General features: G+C 33.3%; 1 protein-coding gene across 2 annotated transcripts in view; it reads left to right on the plus strand.

Moving 5' to 3' along the window:
• Positions 1–15,518, plus strand: part of uif (sushi, von Willebrand factor type A, EGF and pentraxin domain-containing protein uif) — a 382,421-nt gene that overhangs the window by 225,556 nt on the left and 141,347 nt on the right. For both annotated transcript variants that reach the window (XR_012756945.1, XM_075370063.1), the window contains exons 18-21: positions 5,440–5,607; positions 8,814–8,957; positions 11,829–11,947; positions 14,582–14,774. Coding sequence is in view for 1 of the 2 variants with exons in the window: in XM_075370063.1 (XP_075226178.1) it covers positions 5,440–5,607; positions 8,814–8,957; positions 11,829–11,947; positions 14,582–14,774 (624 nt within the window). In the remaining variant the exon portion in view is untranslated. The remainder of the gene's footprint in view (positions 1–5,439; positions 5,608–8,813; positions 8,958–11,828; positions 11,948–14,581; positions 14,775–15,518) is intronic.

The following is a 15,518-nucleotide window of genomic DNA, read 5'->3' on the forward strand; positions in this document are numbered from 1 at the left end:
CATTAGGGAAAAGATCATGCGTATAACGCTCACATTTTGTCTCATCCCATCTGGCCTGCCACAGGGTGACACCATGCTGTTCTATCTCCCTTATTATCTCTAAAGTCAATTTACCTGACTTCTTAGTAACTTAATGTTGTTGCCTCTCAGTCGCAATCAAGTCTATTGGTTTCATGCCTGCGATCACTAAAATCGCCTCCTATGAAATTGTACAGTAACCACCCATTACTATTAGCAATATAAGATGTTGAGACCGTAACGAAATATCCCAATAGCTTTTAAATTTTAGCCTATCCACCCAAACAGGTGCCACATACAGCATAATTGCCTTACAGATGCCCTTATACAAGATACTCATACTCTTAAAATTAAGACCCCAATCAGGATTGACCACAAATCAAATTCCAAAGAAGGCATTACAGGCCATCCCTGCAACATATTGAAGGTGCTTCTTAAACTGCAATTAGTCATCAAGAAACACCCTGAGGTACTTCTGAACCTGAACATATCTAATACATTGGTCTGACATCGATACATGGACTCGCCGCCTCACAGCCAAACGACCTTTCAGGAGCATTATCATGGTCTTCTCTGGGCTAAACATCATCCTACCCCATAGCTTGAGTATCCTGCATGCTTGAGTTGCTTGGAATTCAACCGCCCTCCGCAAACCTCCTTCGACCAGCAGAAGCCCATCATCAGCCTAAGCCACGATACAACCCCACTGGGCAACTTCAACGGCAGAAGTGAATCAAACTCCACCACCCACAATAAAAAATCCAACACACTGCCCTGTGGACAACCCTTGGACAGTATCTTCCCCACTTCATGGCTGCCATTGTGGATGAGCACATCCCGATAACTGAAGTAACTTTGTGTAACCTGCAACTCCCTCACAGTACAATCTCTCTTCTGTAATTGCTATACAGCAGAAGGTCACCATAGGTTATTAAAGCCCAGAATTTTCAGGACATATTCCCTCCTGATTGGAGCTTACCACACTCATCACACAAAGTATGGTGACCTCAATAACCTTTTCAGGACAAAATCCATACTGATTATCAATTAGTAAATCATGTAAGGTCAACCTCTCATTTATACGAAGGTACAGAACCTTTTCGAAGACCTTACCAATAACCGGTAGTAACGTCAAGGGCCTATATGATAAACTAACAGCGGGATCCTTGTCACCACCTTTAAACAATAATTTCATAATCCCCTTCTTCCAGTGCACCAGGAAGTATGCTCCAAACAGGAATTTATTAAAAACCCATGTGATAATTCTCACACTTACCCCTACCAAGCGAACAAGTAGCTCTGTTGTTATCCCATCAAAGCCTTACCTCTAACTAGACTACAAATAGCTTGATGAAACTGAGCAACCTCATGCCTCACCCGCTGATGGTATGTGGTCTCACCTACTTCAGTACCATCAGGCAGCAGCAAATTGTCAAGTAGTCTGTGCAAAATTTCATACATGTTTGAAATTATAGACATGTCGAGAGACTGGACCAAGGCGGGTTAGAGAGCAAACAGAAGAATGTCCTTCGTCATTTTAGTCCCAAGGCCCTATACATAACCTCCCAGGGATCCTTGTTTCCTTGTTCATGCACAAAGGAAAGCCAGGAATCCCTCTTCGCTGTCGAAATGTTATGAAAATATTGAGATCTAAGATCTCTATATTCGCCAACAAGGACCGCCCATTCCAGATCACTCTCACATTGAGATGTTCTCCGGGAACAACAGAAAGCATGTTTCATAACAGTCAATTCCCTGGTCCACCATGGAGCAGGGTCTCTTGACCAGAACTATGAGGAACTGAACACTTGGTGGCGTCAATAAAAACCACCAACAAACCTTCTGCCAGGTGTTCAACTCCATAACATCCAGACTCCAACCCAAAACACAAAGTTTGGCCAAAAGAATATCAACAAACTTTTTCCCGTTCACATGCCTGTGCAGGAAATGAACCTGTTGAACTGAAACGTTACATCGATAGCGTTCACTATAGACACCAGTAATCTCATAGACAATCAATCGATGATCGCTTGAGAATCAACAACTATCTTCCAATTACAAACATTGGCAGAGATAAATCTACCAATGGTAACATTGATGTTCATTCCACCAAACAATCAATGCCCATCTACCATACCTACATAGGTGCGCACCTAATCAGGTACGTTATATACCTGTAGATCATGCTGGGCCAAAAAGCCCTCTATTAATTCACCGCCAACATTGGTGAAACCGCTATGCCACAAGAGTGATTTAGCATTCACATCTGCACCTATAAGGGTTTGACCAGTGCCAGAGAATCATAGGATTTTATCCCAGACCTCAAGATGAACTAGCAACATACAGATGCAAGTTCTGAACATCTACACGGATAACGACAAGATGATTATTCAAGATTTGTCAAATAAAGACACAATCAAGTTCCCTCCTGCACAAAACAGCACACAATAGAACCACTTATAACAAGAAAAACCTGGCAGATAACCAGACACAATATATGGATGCTGCAACAAAACAACATCCAAATCTTTACGTAATACAATCTCCCAAACTCAACCTGAGCAATGTAAGCACCCTGAGCATTCAACTGACCAAATCTAATCATTTAATGAAATAGAATTATAATACATTTTGAGAGCTCTCTGATAACACCCACAATCTTTACTGTTCACAGAGTGCTTATAATCCTTCTGAAGATGTTTGCAATTAATACAAGTTGGACCCTTCATCTTCTTCAGACACTTCTCATGCATGTGTTCATCACCATAATGAGCATAAACTGCAGGATGTTCACAGAACTTAGCCCTGTGACCAAACCTGCAGCACTTAAAACAGTTCTAAACATCTAAATACTCCTTAACCTTACACGAAGAGAAGTATACAAACAACCTGCCCTCCACAGTGAAGCTGCCGAAAAGTTTAGAACTAACCTCAAATATCCCAAAATAGAATTTTGCCTCGCACCTACCCGATTTAAAAAATAATCGACAATCAGACTTGAATGTAGCCTCATCCATCTGAGTATTTTGCTCCCTAATGATAGCCATTAATTCTTCCTCAGACAGCCATCGCTCTATGTCATAAACAATCACTTTAGGTCGCCTCTTCCCTTTCGAGTCGACTTTCATGTCAGACTTTCTGACTTTAAAGGAGGCAGAGATGACCCACACAGTTTCTTTGTCGTCAGCAATGACGACTAAACCCTTCTTCGTTTCTCTAACATTACGAATTCTCAGGTTCTGCCTCTTATGTCGAAGGATGGCCTGAAATTTGTTCGTCTCCTTAGTTGTTTTAGTAGTTGCCCCCTCCTTTAGGTTGATGAACACAACCTCTGGCTGCTTACGGGACAGACTAGCCTCCCGCCTCCCTTTTAGAACCTCCGCATAGCGTTTACCCTGTGGAACCATGGGAGGGACCGAAACAAGCCCGAGGGAGCCGAGGTTGTGAGGCTCCCTCACCTCAGGCTTAGTAGCCAATCTTTCATAGCATTGAGCCAAGGCCTCAACAATGGGTTTTAGTTCCCTGATTTTAGGGAGGATCTTACCCAGCCTGTTAGCACCTCTTGTGTTCTCCAAACATTCAATCAAGAAGTCGTACTTCTCTTCAAACACCCACACTAACGGGACCGAACCTCCAGCCCTCCCATTACCCCTTCAGAAACCTTCTCAATCATTAATTGATTAGTACTTTTCCCAGCCTGAGAAGAACCAGAAGCACTGCTTCCGACCCCTTCATCTTCAGAAGCAGATAAAGAGTCATTGAGCCTAACCTCAATCGTCTCCGTAATAAGGTTTAGCCTGCTTGGACTTATCCTTTTTTACTTCAGTTTCATCATTTCCGAAATCACAAACATAACAAAAATAATAGCCTAAACAGTGGTAATTAATTAACACTAAACATAAAAATAATGTTTACTTACAAACTATAAACATAAACACATAAAAACAATTGCCCAATAACAAGCACATACACCGATGATGTTGACCAAGTGCAGGCTACGTACAAATAAAGATGGTTGCTATCAACAACAGCTGTTAAAAATAAAATAACAGCTAACTTAAAAATAAATAAATATCTGAAACTGAAGCCACACTAAACAACAAAGACAAACAAATATGCAACAAAACACAGTAGAAATGTTGGTTTCACCCCTGGGTGCGCAGTTCAAAGGGAATTTAAACTACACACCAAACTAGCCTAGATAGCCTAACAGGCTACCTACGCAAATTAATACCAAACAAGACAAATAAAACACTCCAGAAGCCCTAAAATAGGTACAAAACCATAAAGCACCAAGTCATAGTGAACACGATTAACTAACAAACTATAATGTAACGATAACGTTACACCAAATAAATATCCAAATAACAGAGCCTAAACACAAACTTAACCTTTTCTACTCGTGTCGCGTGTTGAACTGCCACACCATCCTGTCTGCGAGTGACCTTCCTCGACCCTACTCCTTTCATTAACCTTTATCCTTTCTTAGATAGGATAACATTCCTTTCTTTAGATAGGTAGCATGGAAATTGTGTTAGCCACTGCCCTAGCTACAGTGCAACCCCAATAGATTTAACTGTCAACAATATCACCTGATGCCTGAGTGAAAGCATCACTTATTAAAAATGTTTGTACAAAGAACTAAAGTACAACTTCAGAAAACTGAAGTACAAGTAACTGAATAACCATAATGCAAGTTTTAAAAGTGTCATTAAATTTAATTGGTTCCTGTTATTAAAAATGAACAGTTTTGTATAAAACACAAAATAGATTACTGAAATGGTTTTCTTATTCATACCAACCTTTATGTCACAGCACAATGCTGAAGAAGTATGAAAATTAATTTAATCTGACACATAATGTTCTGAACCAATAACAGAGCGATCAAGAAAATGTCTGAAGGGTAATAAAAATATCAATCAGCCCAAGACTATGTTCTCGTATCTCATAAAAGCAGATCATAGATGTAAAAAACATTGAGAGTAATTAAAAATTTTGAAATTTCTCAAAAACTGTCAACACACTTTGACAGAATGAAATGAATTAAACATAAAAAAGCTTAACTTCTATAAGTTAATGTATGAGGTTTGTATAGCAAATGGAAAAAATAAATAAATACATTTTTTTATGTGGTAAATGCCACCTTTGAAATTAAAGAATATTTTCTGAAGAATGTAGGGAATAGAATAAATTACAATACAATAACAGGTATGATGTACTTCACTCTGTTAGTATACAAGTATGTTAAAATACTTGTACCATTTTATGTAATTTACATTGTACAATTGAATTTTGTGTTCTCAGTTTATATAATTCAAGAATGGTATAATATTATGTTCTCCATTTAAAACTAAAGATATTAACTTAGTTTTTTATATAAACAGATATTTACTGTTAGATGATTGAGATATTTCTGTTTAGATGGTGAGACTGAACAGTCCTCGGGGATGGTGTGGAAATAATATTGACCCTGGTTCTAACTGGGTTCTTATTGACTTGAAAGCTCCAACTATTATTCGGGGATTCCGTACACAAAGTGTTGCTAGACTTGATGGTAACCTTGCTTTCACTTCTGCAGTGAGGATACAGGTAAAACACCAAATATTAATTTTAAGAAATATTTAACTATCATGAAATAGTAATAAATATGATGAATGTAATAATATGTTACTGTGTTGCTTCCTTTGATTTTAAGGAGTTTTATATTAATTCAACAAGCTTGCTCCTAAAAATTTTAATATTCCATTCTAACTTTCTATAAATGACACAAGGGTTATTTTTTTTTCAAGGTCCGATCGGTCAAGAAATTAAAACCAATGAAAATTACAAATTTTTTTATTTGTAACAACTACTTGCATAGTTACACTATTTCTCTACATAGTCGCCACTCCGATTTAGACATTTGTCGTAGCGTGATACCAACTTTCCAATATCCTCGTTATAGAACGGAGCCACCTGTGTTTTCAGCCATGTTTCTACGCCGGCTTGCAGCTCGATGTCTGTGCCAAAATGTTGTCCTCCTAGCCAGCGTTTCATGTGAGCAAAGAGGTGAAAATCGGATGGAGCCAAGTCCAGGCTGTATGGTGGACTTCCCAACGAAAACGCTGCAGGAGCTTCTTTGTTACAGCTGCGGTGTGCGGCCAAGTATTGACATGAAGAAAGACAATGCCTGATGACAACATTCCTCTCCACTTATTCTGAATTGCCCTTTGTAGACATTGAAGAGTCACGCAGTATGAGACTGCAGTGATGGTTGTGCCACGTTCCATGAATTCCACAAAGAGCTGCAGAGAGCGTAGAAACATGGCTGAAAACACAGGCGGCTCTGTTCTATAATGAGGATGTTGGAAAGTTGGTACCTCGTTACGACAAATGTCTAAATCGGAGTGGCAACTATGTAGAGAAATAGTGTAACTATGTAAGTACTTGTTACAAATAAAATTTTTTTTATTTTCACTGTGGTTTTAATTTCGTGACCGATCGGACCTTGAAAAAAATAACCCTCATATATGAAAGATTTTTTTTTTACATGTAGTCCTTTGTTTTTCAGTTCTAGATGAACCTGTTTCTAATCGTAGAAAATTCTTTAGAGTGATTTAAATTGTTCATAAGCAAAGTTTATAATATACGAGGCATATTCATAAAGTAAGGGCCATTTGGTCATTAAAAAAAATTAATTCATGAGCAAAAGGTTTTTACTTACAGTTTTAGTTTACTACATATCTACTTCACTTTTCCACATAATCGCCATTCATTTCTAAGCACTTTTCATAATGCTGCACCAGTTTCTTTAACCCTTATAGAGGTATAAGGTATAAGGTACCCTTATAGAGGTATTAAGAGCATAGAGGTTCGCCGCCTGGGAATTGAACCAGTTGATGATGGCAGTTTTGAATTCCTTGTCGTTTTCAAACTGTTATCCTTCAAGCCACGTTTTTAAATGCAAGAAGAGGAAGTAGTCACTAGGGGGAAGGTTGGTACTACGTGGAGGGTGATCAAAAAGTGTCCAACTAAAATCTTGAATCTACTTCTTGTTTAAGGCAACGGTGTGAAGACACATGTTGTTGTGAAGGAGGATTACGCCGGACGACAGTTTCCCACATCGTCAATTTTGGATCGCACGTCTCAGTTTGGTGAGTGTTTTACAGTACACATCAGCTGTTTTGTTGATCCACGTTCCATGAAATCAAACAAAATGACACCCTTTCCATCCCAAAAAACAGTAGCCAACATTTTTTGACTCGAGTACAGAGATTGCTTAAACTTTTTTGGTTTTGAAAAACTTGAATGGCACCAATGCATTGACTATTGTTTCCATTCTGTGTTGGTGCAGGATATCCACATGTTGTCATCTGTAACAATGTGGGAAAACAAATCATCTCCCATCTTATTGATAGCAGTCCAAAACGCTTGTCCACTGCACATTCAATGCTCATTGTGTGGTTGGTGAGCATTTTTGGTTCCCACCTTGCACACAATTTGTGATATTTGAGCTTCTCTGTGACAATCGTGGAGCTAGAGGTGCATCCAACATGCAGAAATTCATCAGCCAAAGCACTAATCATCAATAACCAATCACATTGCAGTTTTCGGTTCACTTGTTCAACGATTTTGTTGGTCTGAGTACTGGGCCTGCCACTCCCCTCTTTGTTGTACATATTTGTGCGGCCATTTTTAATGTCTTGACACTATTGTCTAACCTTTCCTTCACTCATTTGTGTAGGTCCATACATTAGGTACAACTCCCGATGAATTCCAGCAATCCATTTGCACACAAAAATCAAATCGCATGCAATTCACAACTGGTGGGAGAAATGATTATTGTGGACATTGTGATCTGCATTCACCGGCAGGCAAACGACTATTGCATCAAAATAACAGTAGTGGCTTTGTAAATAGCCGATAGATGGCCCTGAATGCATGAAAATGTGTTCAGACCTGCTAATATTTAAATATTAGCTGATGGCTCTTACTTTATGAATATTCCTCGTATATAATTTACATTATTAGTTATTATCAAGTTAGTTAATTTTTGAAATTTATTTCAGACACAAATTAACTTTTCTGAAAAAAATTTCAACTTTGATTCAAACATTTAGTTCATTTACTGCATTTTCTTTATTGATTTTACAAGATTTAAGCACAATGTTTTTTCCTTTTTTTTCTAAACTGTAACAAAAGTTTTGGTCATTACCTTCTAAATGTCAACATAATGCAACCCATTGCAGAAAAATTGCATTAGATTATTTTAACTTGAGGGATCTGTAGCAACCAGTCTATTAGATGTAATTTGTAAACTGTCTTATGCTTTTATGCAGCATTTTTTCTAGGTGTTGCCCCTTCATACTTTCCAGATGTTGTGACCAATTGAATGTACGGATTACAGAATGGTCTCAAAGTGTAAATTGTTTCATACTTGTGAAACATTATTTGAGTATATGCTAATTTAAAAATCCCTACATAAATTTTTAATAATGTTTGTTAAAAATTTACATGATCAGTACAGAAGCCTGAAATTTATGTTTGGAAATATAATATGGGAATTAATTTGTTGAGTGTGAAGTGGTAAGTAACTGGTAAATAGACTGCCTTTTTTGTTTTCAGAGAGTGTTATAGCAACAATTTGGTACTGAAATAAATTCTTTGTAACTGAAGTACCAAATACATCTTTGTAATAAATGTTATTTTATAAAAGGAATGGACTATACAGTCACTATTTGCAGTGTTTTTTTAAACATTTTTAATACTCATATTATGATTTAGAGTTTGTATTTCTATTTATTGTTTTATTCTAGTACACTGATAATATGACAGATGTGATGAAAGATTATACAAATCCTGATGGGACACCTGTTGAGTTTAGAATATTGGAGCCTACATTATCAGTTCTTAATTTACCTGTTCCAATTGAAGCTCAATTCATCAAATTTAAAATTCAGGTTAGTTATATTTATCCTATATGCTTTCTTTTTTATCGTCTACTTGCAATTTATATTTTTTGTTTGTTTTTTAATGTAAAATATTTGTTTTAAGAAGTCTGTAAAATAGTGTATTTGCTCTGTTTTTAAAGTTATGAATTTATTGACATCTAAGGCTAACAATAGTAACCAGTAATTCTATCTGCATAAGGAAGAACCAAGTGAATCTAGGGTATAAAATCTCTTCTATAACATTATTGTCCAGGCTTTGAGATGTAACAGAACTAGTGTTGAGCTACAATAAAACCAATGATTTTTAAAAAAACAGCCTGACTTTTGAAATGGGAGATTGTTAATTTTATTGCTTTTTTATCACTCAAAACGCTCTTAAAACAGGTATCTGTATTTACCTGAACTTTCAGAGATAGTGAAAAAAGATGGTAGTTGGAAAGAATAAACAGGGTGTTTTATAATGAAGACAGTTTAGTAACCTGAGTTTATAATAAAAATGTTCTTTTTATTACACTGTTTATAATAACTTGATCCACAGCTAGTTCTTTTCCACAGTTTTGAAGATTTGTTTCTTATTACCACTTCAAGATCTTTCAAGAGGTATGTGAAAGAAGGAAATCCGGCAGGTTAGAGAATATAAAAGAAACCCACTGTTTGTTGAATTCATGTTAATATATTGATAATATATCTAAATATATTGACTGATATATCACTTTATTGATAGTGAACTTCTATAAAAGAATATAATTTTTATGGCTTGTTCACTTCAAAGAATCACCATGAAAGAGCCTCTTTGATTACCCATAAATTGCCTCTTTAGGACGAATCTCAAGAGAACTGGCATAAAGTATTAAAAAGATTCGATTTTGTACCTAGACTAATGTGTTAATAGATTTATGACTTGCTGTATCAATTTATCACGTATTTTTTCAAAAACAAGTAGGATGTTAAAATTAATTTCAATAAAAGCTTTCTGTTGATATCTATTAGATAATTTAAAAATTCATTTAGAGAGTTATTAAAATATTTATCATGAAAGAGGAAGGAAACCATATACGATTTCTAATGACAAAATTTCAAGAGTGGAAATGGTATAGTTTAAATAAATTAAAAAGTTTTTATAAAAGTTTATAAAACGGTTTGTACCACCTACCTAATTACAGGATTGAGATGAGGAATTTTATAAAAATTGATGTAGCTGTTCTGAAATAACAGCACTATTAAAAACATAGCTACTTTTATACCAGATGGTTTTTATTTGAGAATTTCTATTATTTTTTTTATTTTCACTTGTACTTTTACAATGTGCAATCCTTCATCATATTAAGTATGTGCAATCCTTCATATTTACCTGATAAATTTATATGTAAATTGATTAAAATTTTGTTCTAAAATGTATGAAAAGAATGAAATTTTTTTCTTAATTCTAAATTAATTCAACTTTAATTTGTAACTGAAACTTTTTCACTAGCATTTTCCAGAGCATACTACTTTATCAGATGAATAAATCCATGTTTAACTAATAGAATTTATTTTAAAAAAGAAAATAGAAAAATTTTCTAATAAGTTTTTGTGTGAACAAGCCATAATCCTTAAATGACATTTAATTAATATTTTATCTTATTTTATTAATATCTATTGCTGTTATGTTGCATTTCAGTAAATTATTTATTAGCTTATATGAGGTTTAAGACTGTTAAACAATCATAACTTTCACAGAAGTAACTTTCTATTAATTACCTGACTTAATAAAAATAAAATAGTTTAAAATTAACATTATTAGATTCTTCATTCAGAATAATATTAGAAATAAAATGTGACATTTGTTTCTTAATGCTTTCTTGAAGGTTAGAGGGATTAATTTAGAAACTTGTGATTTTATTGAATTACATGTTATTTAATGTGTGAAACAATGCAAAACACACTGTATTAGATTTTCGTCAGAATTTTAAAAGTAACTTTCACCTTCTCCAATTTGGGTCTGCATAAAGGGAGGCAGTTAAACCACTGAATAGGCTGTATCCTGCACCCAAAACAAGATAATATGTTACTTCAAAATTGATTGTAGATTATAAAAAACCTCTACCTCTATTTTTATGTTTCTGATGTTTTATAGAATAATTATTAAAACATTATGTTGGATTACAGGAATTTACTGATGTCAATAATGATATGACCTCTTAATTAAACTAAATAAGGTTATTAAAAAAAAAAAAAAAAAAAACATCTACTCTTACACTTTGAGGTACAAAATTGTGTTTGATTATTATTTTTCTCAATTTTCATTGAAATTTTTACTCAGATTCTTTGTCATTGTAAACTAATATACTATTCAAAACAAAAGAAAAAAATTTTGTTGGATGTTAATTACAATTAGATTTTTTTTTACTTTATTTAATCCTAAAAAGCAAGTTTTGGAAAATTTCTATCATTCCTCCTCAGCATAGCATGGGATTGAGCTGTACAATAAATTTAATATTCCAATCTCACTTAGTTTTTAAAATAATGATCTCATTAACAAAAATTTTAAACTTAACTTTTACGCATTAGAAAGAAAATTTTTAAAAAAATATATAAATTATAGTCTGTATCTGACATAGTATTTACAACATAAAATAAAGATTTTTGCTAAGTTTTCAAATCTAGCCCAATGATTACAAAATGTGTTGTTGAGTAAATGTGTTTGTCAGTCAATGAGAACTGAAGCAGATTCATTTGTAAACTGGATTAGATTATTGTAATTTTCTGTATACTTAACTATATTCTCTATACACTAAAATAATAATCCTTTAATATTAGTTGAAGTGATTATATTTTAATATTTTATTTATAAATATACTTATTTTATACCAAAAACAATATACTTTTAAAAAATTATAGGATTATGTTGGAACACCATGTCTTAGACTAGAAGTGATGGGCTGTACAAGACTTGAATGTAATGATATTAATGAATGTGCCTATAATAATGGTGGTTGTGACCAAAAATGCATTAACACGTAAGTAATTAAGCCATATTTAATTTATTATTTTTTAAATTAATAACCATTAACTTATTAACCATTATCTGTTATTCAAAGAAATAGTTTAAAATTTTACTAAAATTATGTAAATTGACGTATGTTTTCAATTCTTATAACGGTGTTTGTCAGCTACGTAGTAACATAATTCAGATATTTCCTTGATAAACACACTCCTTATCAGTAATAAATAATTCTCATAAGAAACAAAAAAGCATATTACATTATAAATTATTTAATACACATAAGCAGTTTAGTTGTCAATAATGTGATTTTTTAATACATAGTATTCCATTGATAGAGCACAATAAAATCTAACTATTAACAAATATGATATTAACAAATATCATAGTTATATTAATATGTTATGTAAATAAACACATGCACACACACACACACACACACACACACACACACACACACACAATTATTAAACTAAAAGAGAGATATTGGTAAAATAAAGAAACTGGTAATTGCTAAAAATTTTAGGATTCTTAAATTGAAATTGTAGTTGAATAATTTTTTATATTTGATTTTCTATGTTTATTCCTGAGAAATGAAATTAAAAATAATTTCATATGTTTTTAATTTATAACAATTATGTACTATTACTTATTAATTACTATCATTTCCTAATGTGTACGTTGTATTTGTTCAATTAGTGAACAATACTGACCTCTGTGGTGTGAGTGGTAGCATCTCAGCCTTTCATCCATAGATCTCAGGTTTGAATACTGGTCAGGGATGACATTTTGGCACATTAAAATTGCCATTTCATCTCATCTTTTGAAGGAATACCTAACGATGATCCTGGAGACTAGAAAAAAATTAGTCAACAATAAGCAACTTCCACCCCTCCCCATGACCCAGTGAGATGCAGATGACATGTAAATGAGGTGTACAGACTCAGGTCGACCATTCTTGAGATGTGTGTTAATTGAACCCCAACCACTAGAGTTCACCAGTATCCACTGTATAGTATTCAAATCTGTACAAAAGCAACTAACTAGAATTTGAATCTCTAAAGCTTCGACTTTAAAAATCAGCGGCTAAAAATGTGAATTTGCAACAATGAGTCTGTCACTTGACCAGCCTGATGGGCTAATTACTTATTAATTGATAGTATCTTTTACTTTCTCATCTACATAGCACTATAGCAGAGCTATAGCTCTTGAAGGGAAAATATTGTAGTAGGTCCAACTTGGGTATATGCGGTTTTCACCAGATCTTGACTTTTTTTTAATATTAAGAATTTTATGCAATATAAGGTCGCCAAAGATGGCCTTATATCTGTTGGTTTCAATTTATCTTTTATGCTATTTAAGTGATTCAAGAAGCCAAATATATATTTGTGTACATTATAAATGTATTTATTATGTCCTTTAGAAGGAATAATTCATAAAAAATTGGTCTTAGATAGATGGCAAACTTTTCATCCTTATAACCTGATGATTATTCTATAATACTTAGAATATCTCAAGGAATGAAAACTCGAAAAAAATTGTGAAGCAAGAAGAAAATCTCAGATCACTAAAGTTAAAATTTTCCTGGTTAATACATTTAATTAGTTTTTATTTTATGTTAATTATAAATGATTTTACAAAAATATTGTTGAAGTTTTAATTATTAATATTAATGAAATTATTGGATAACTTTGAGATAATCTTTATAATGCTTTGTTTATCTTCTATTAAGTGGATTTTTCTACAATTATTGAAATGCATAAAGAGATATTTCCATAAAATGAAAATAATCCACCTGGGATTTTGCTTAAGAAATTCTTTTTGTTATGAAAGAGAGGGCATCAACAGCTGTTATTAGTGTAGTGGAAATTGGTAGCATATGAAAAGGTGCCATGGCTGACTAGGATTTGAACCCAGGACCTCTGCATGAAATGCCAAGATGCTACCTAATCAGCTACGAAAGAAATCCTAAATAACTTTCAATCAGAAATACAAACACTCTGTTTTCTGTTTTATGAAAATCAATACAGAATTTATTTATTTTTTATAAACAATTGCATCACCTTTTCCAGAGCAGACCAACAGAAAAACTAACAACATTTTTTTTTAGTCTGATTGATGATTCTAAGAAACTACATAATTCTCTGTGTCTGTTGGGTGTAGGTGCAGGTGGGACAAGAATTATTTATGAAAATGGCAGATTCATTTTAAAGAATAACAAGCCCCCCCATGCCAAGCTTGCTAATGAAAGTGATGAGTGAAGTGGTTCCCCTTTACCTTTTTCATTGAAAAAATATACTATTGTATATCGGCATGTCAAAACTTCTGAAATGCAGGTAAAATTTGACACTTTGAGTAGTCCCTTCATTTTGTTCACTGTACTGTTTAGTTGTGTAACTGATTTCAAAGACTTGTGTAACTTTATTTCAAAGAAAGCAACCCTCTACTGAGAATTGAGCTCAGTTCTGAATTCAGAATTATCTGTGACAAAATATTATCAAAAACTTAATCACTTTTGAATTACTGAAAGTACATGCATAAGATCATGCTCCGAGGAAAACTATATCAGTGTTAAAGTAAATCCTCATTTTCTTTTAAACCAGAAAAATATTGCTCTTTTAAACAAAATATTTTTTCTAATAATTTTCAGGCCTGGAAATTTCACATGTGGTTGCAATGTTGGATATGAACTTTTCTTGAACAATGGTACAGCTGGTTTTACTATTGATAAATCAGAGACAGGTGAACGTGATGGTGATATATTTCAGCGAAATAAAACTTGTGTTCCTGTTATGTGCCCACCATTAGAGGATCCTGAAAATGGGGTTATTCTTTCAACGAAGGTAAAATATAATTATTTTTTCCAATTTTTTTGTTTTATCTTTTATCAACAATTACTTTTTATAATTTACAGTTACAATTACTTTCTTCCTCGAAGAAAATAATAATTGCAGTCGGTTTTTAATAACTCAAAATACAGATTGGTAAATTACATTAAACAACATTTTTATTTTTTTGCTTAGTCAAAGGTACGTTTTAAAAAATGCAAAAAGTGAGGAGCTTAGGATTAATAATTTTAAATTTTCCTCAATTCAACTGATAGATTTTAAATTTACTATGAGAGTTGACTGAACTTATTAATTGGATTACTGAAATTTTAAGATTAGCTACTTTTCTTAAAATGGTAAATAACAGAGCATTATTTTTCTGACTTGGATTACTGTTCAGAGGTTTGGATTGTAAGAACTGTTTTTGTAAATATAGTGGTACTTACTTTAATATTATATATAAAGAATTATATATATAATTCTTTATAAAAATATTATTTATTTAAAAATGTAATATCAAATGGATACATCATCATCATCATCATCATTAATATTAATAGGTAGTCTAAAAAATACTGATTCTTTTTCACACAAAATAATGTTAGTGTATTCTGGCAAAAGTCGAGGAAAACTGGCATGTAAGCAGTCATGACCACCAATAACCTAAACATTCATCACCAAAAAATGTTAAACCAATTGGAGAAAGCTGGCTACAAAAAGAAGCTCAACATTTGGGTGCCACATTATCTGATTCAGAAA

Source organism: Lycorma delicatula, chromosome 1 (assembly GCF_047948215.1).
Source record: "Lycorma delicatula isolate Av1 chromosome 1, ASM4794821v1, whole genome shotgun sequence".
Lineage (NCBI taxonomy): Eukaryota > Metazoa > Arthropoda > Insecta > Hemiptera > Fulgoridae > Lycorma > Lycorma delicatula.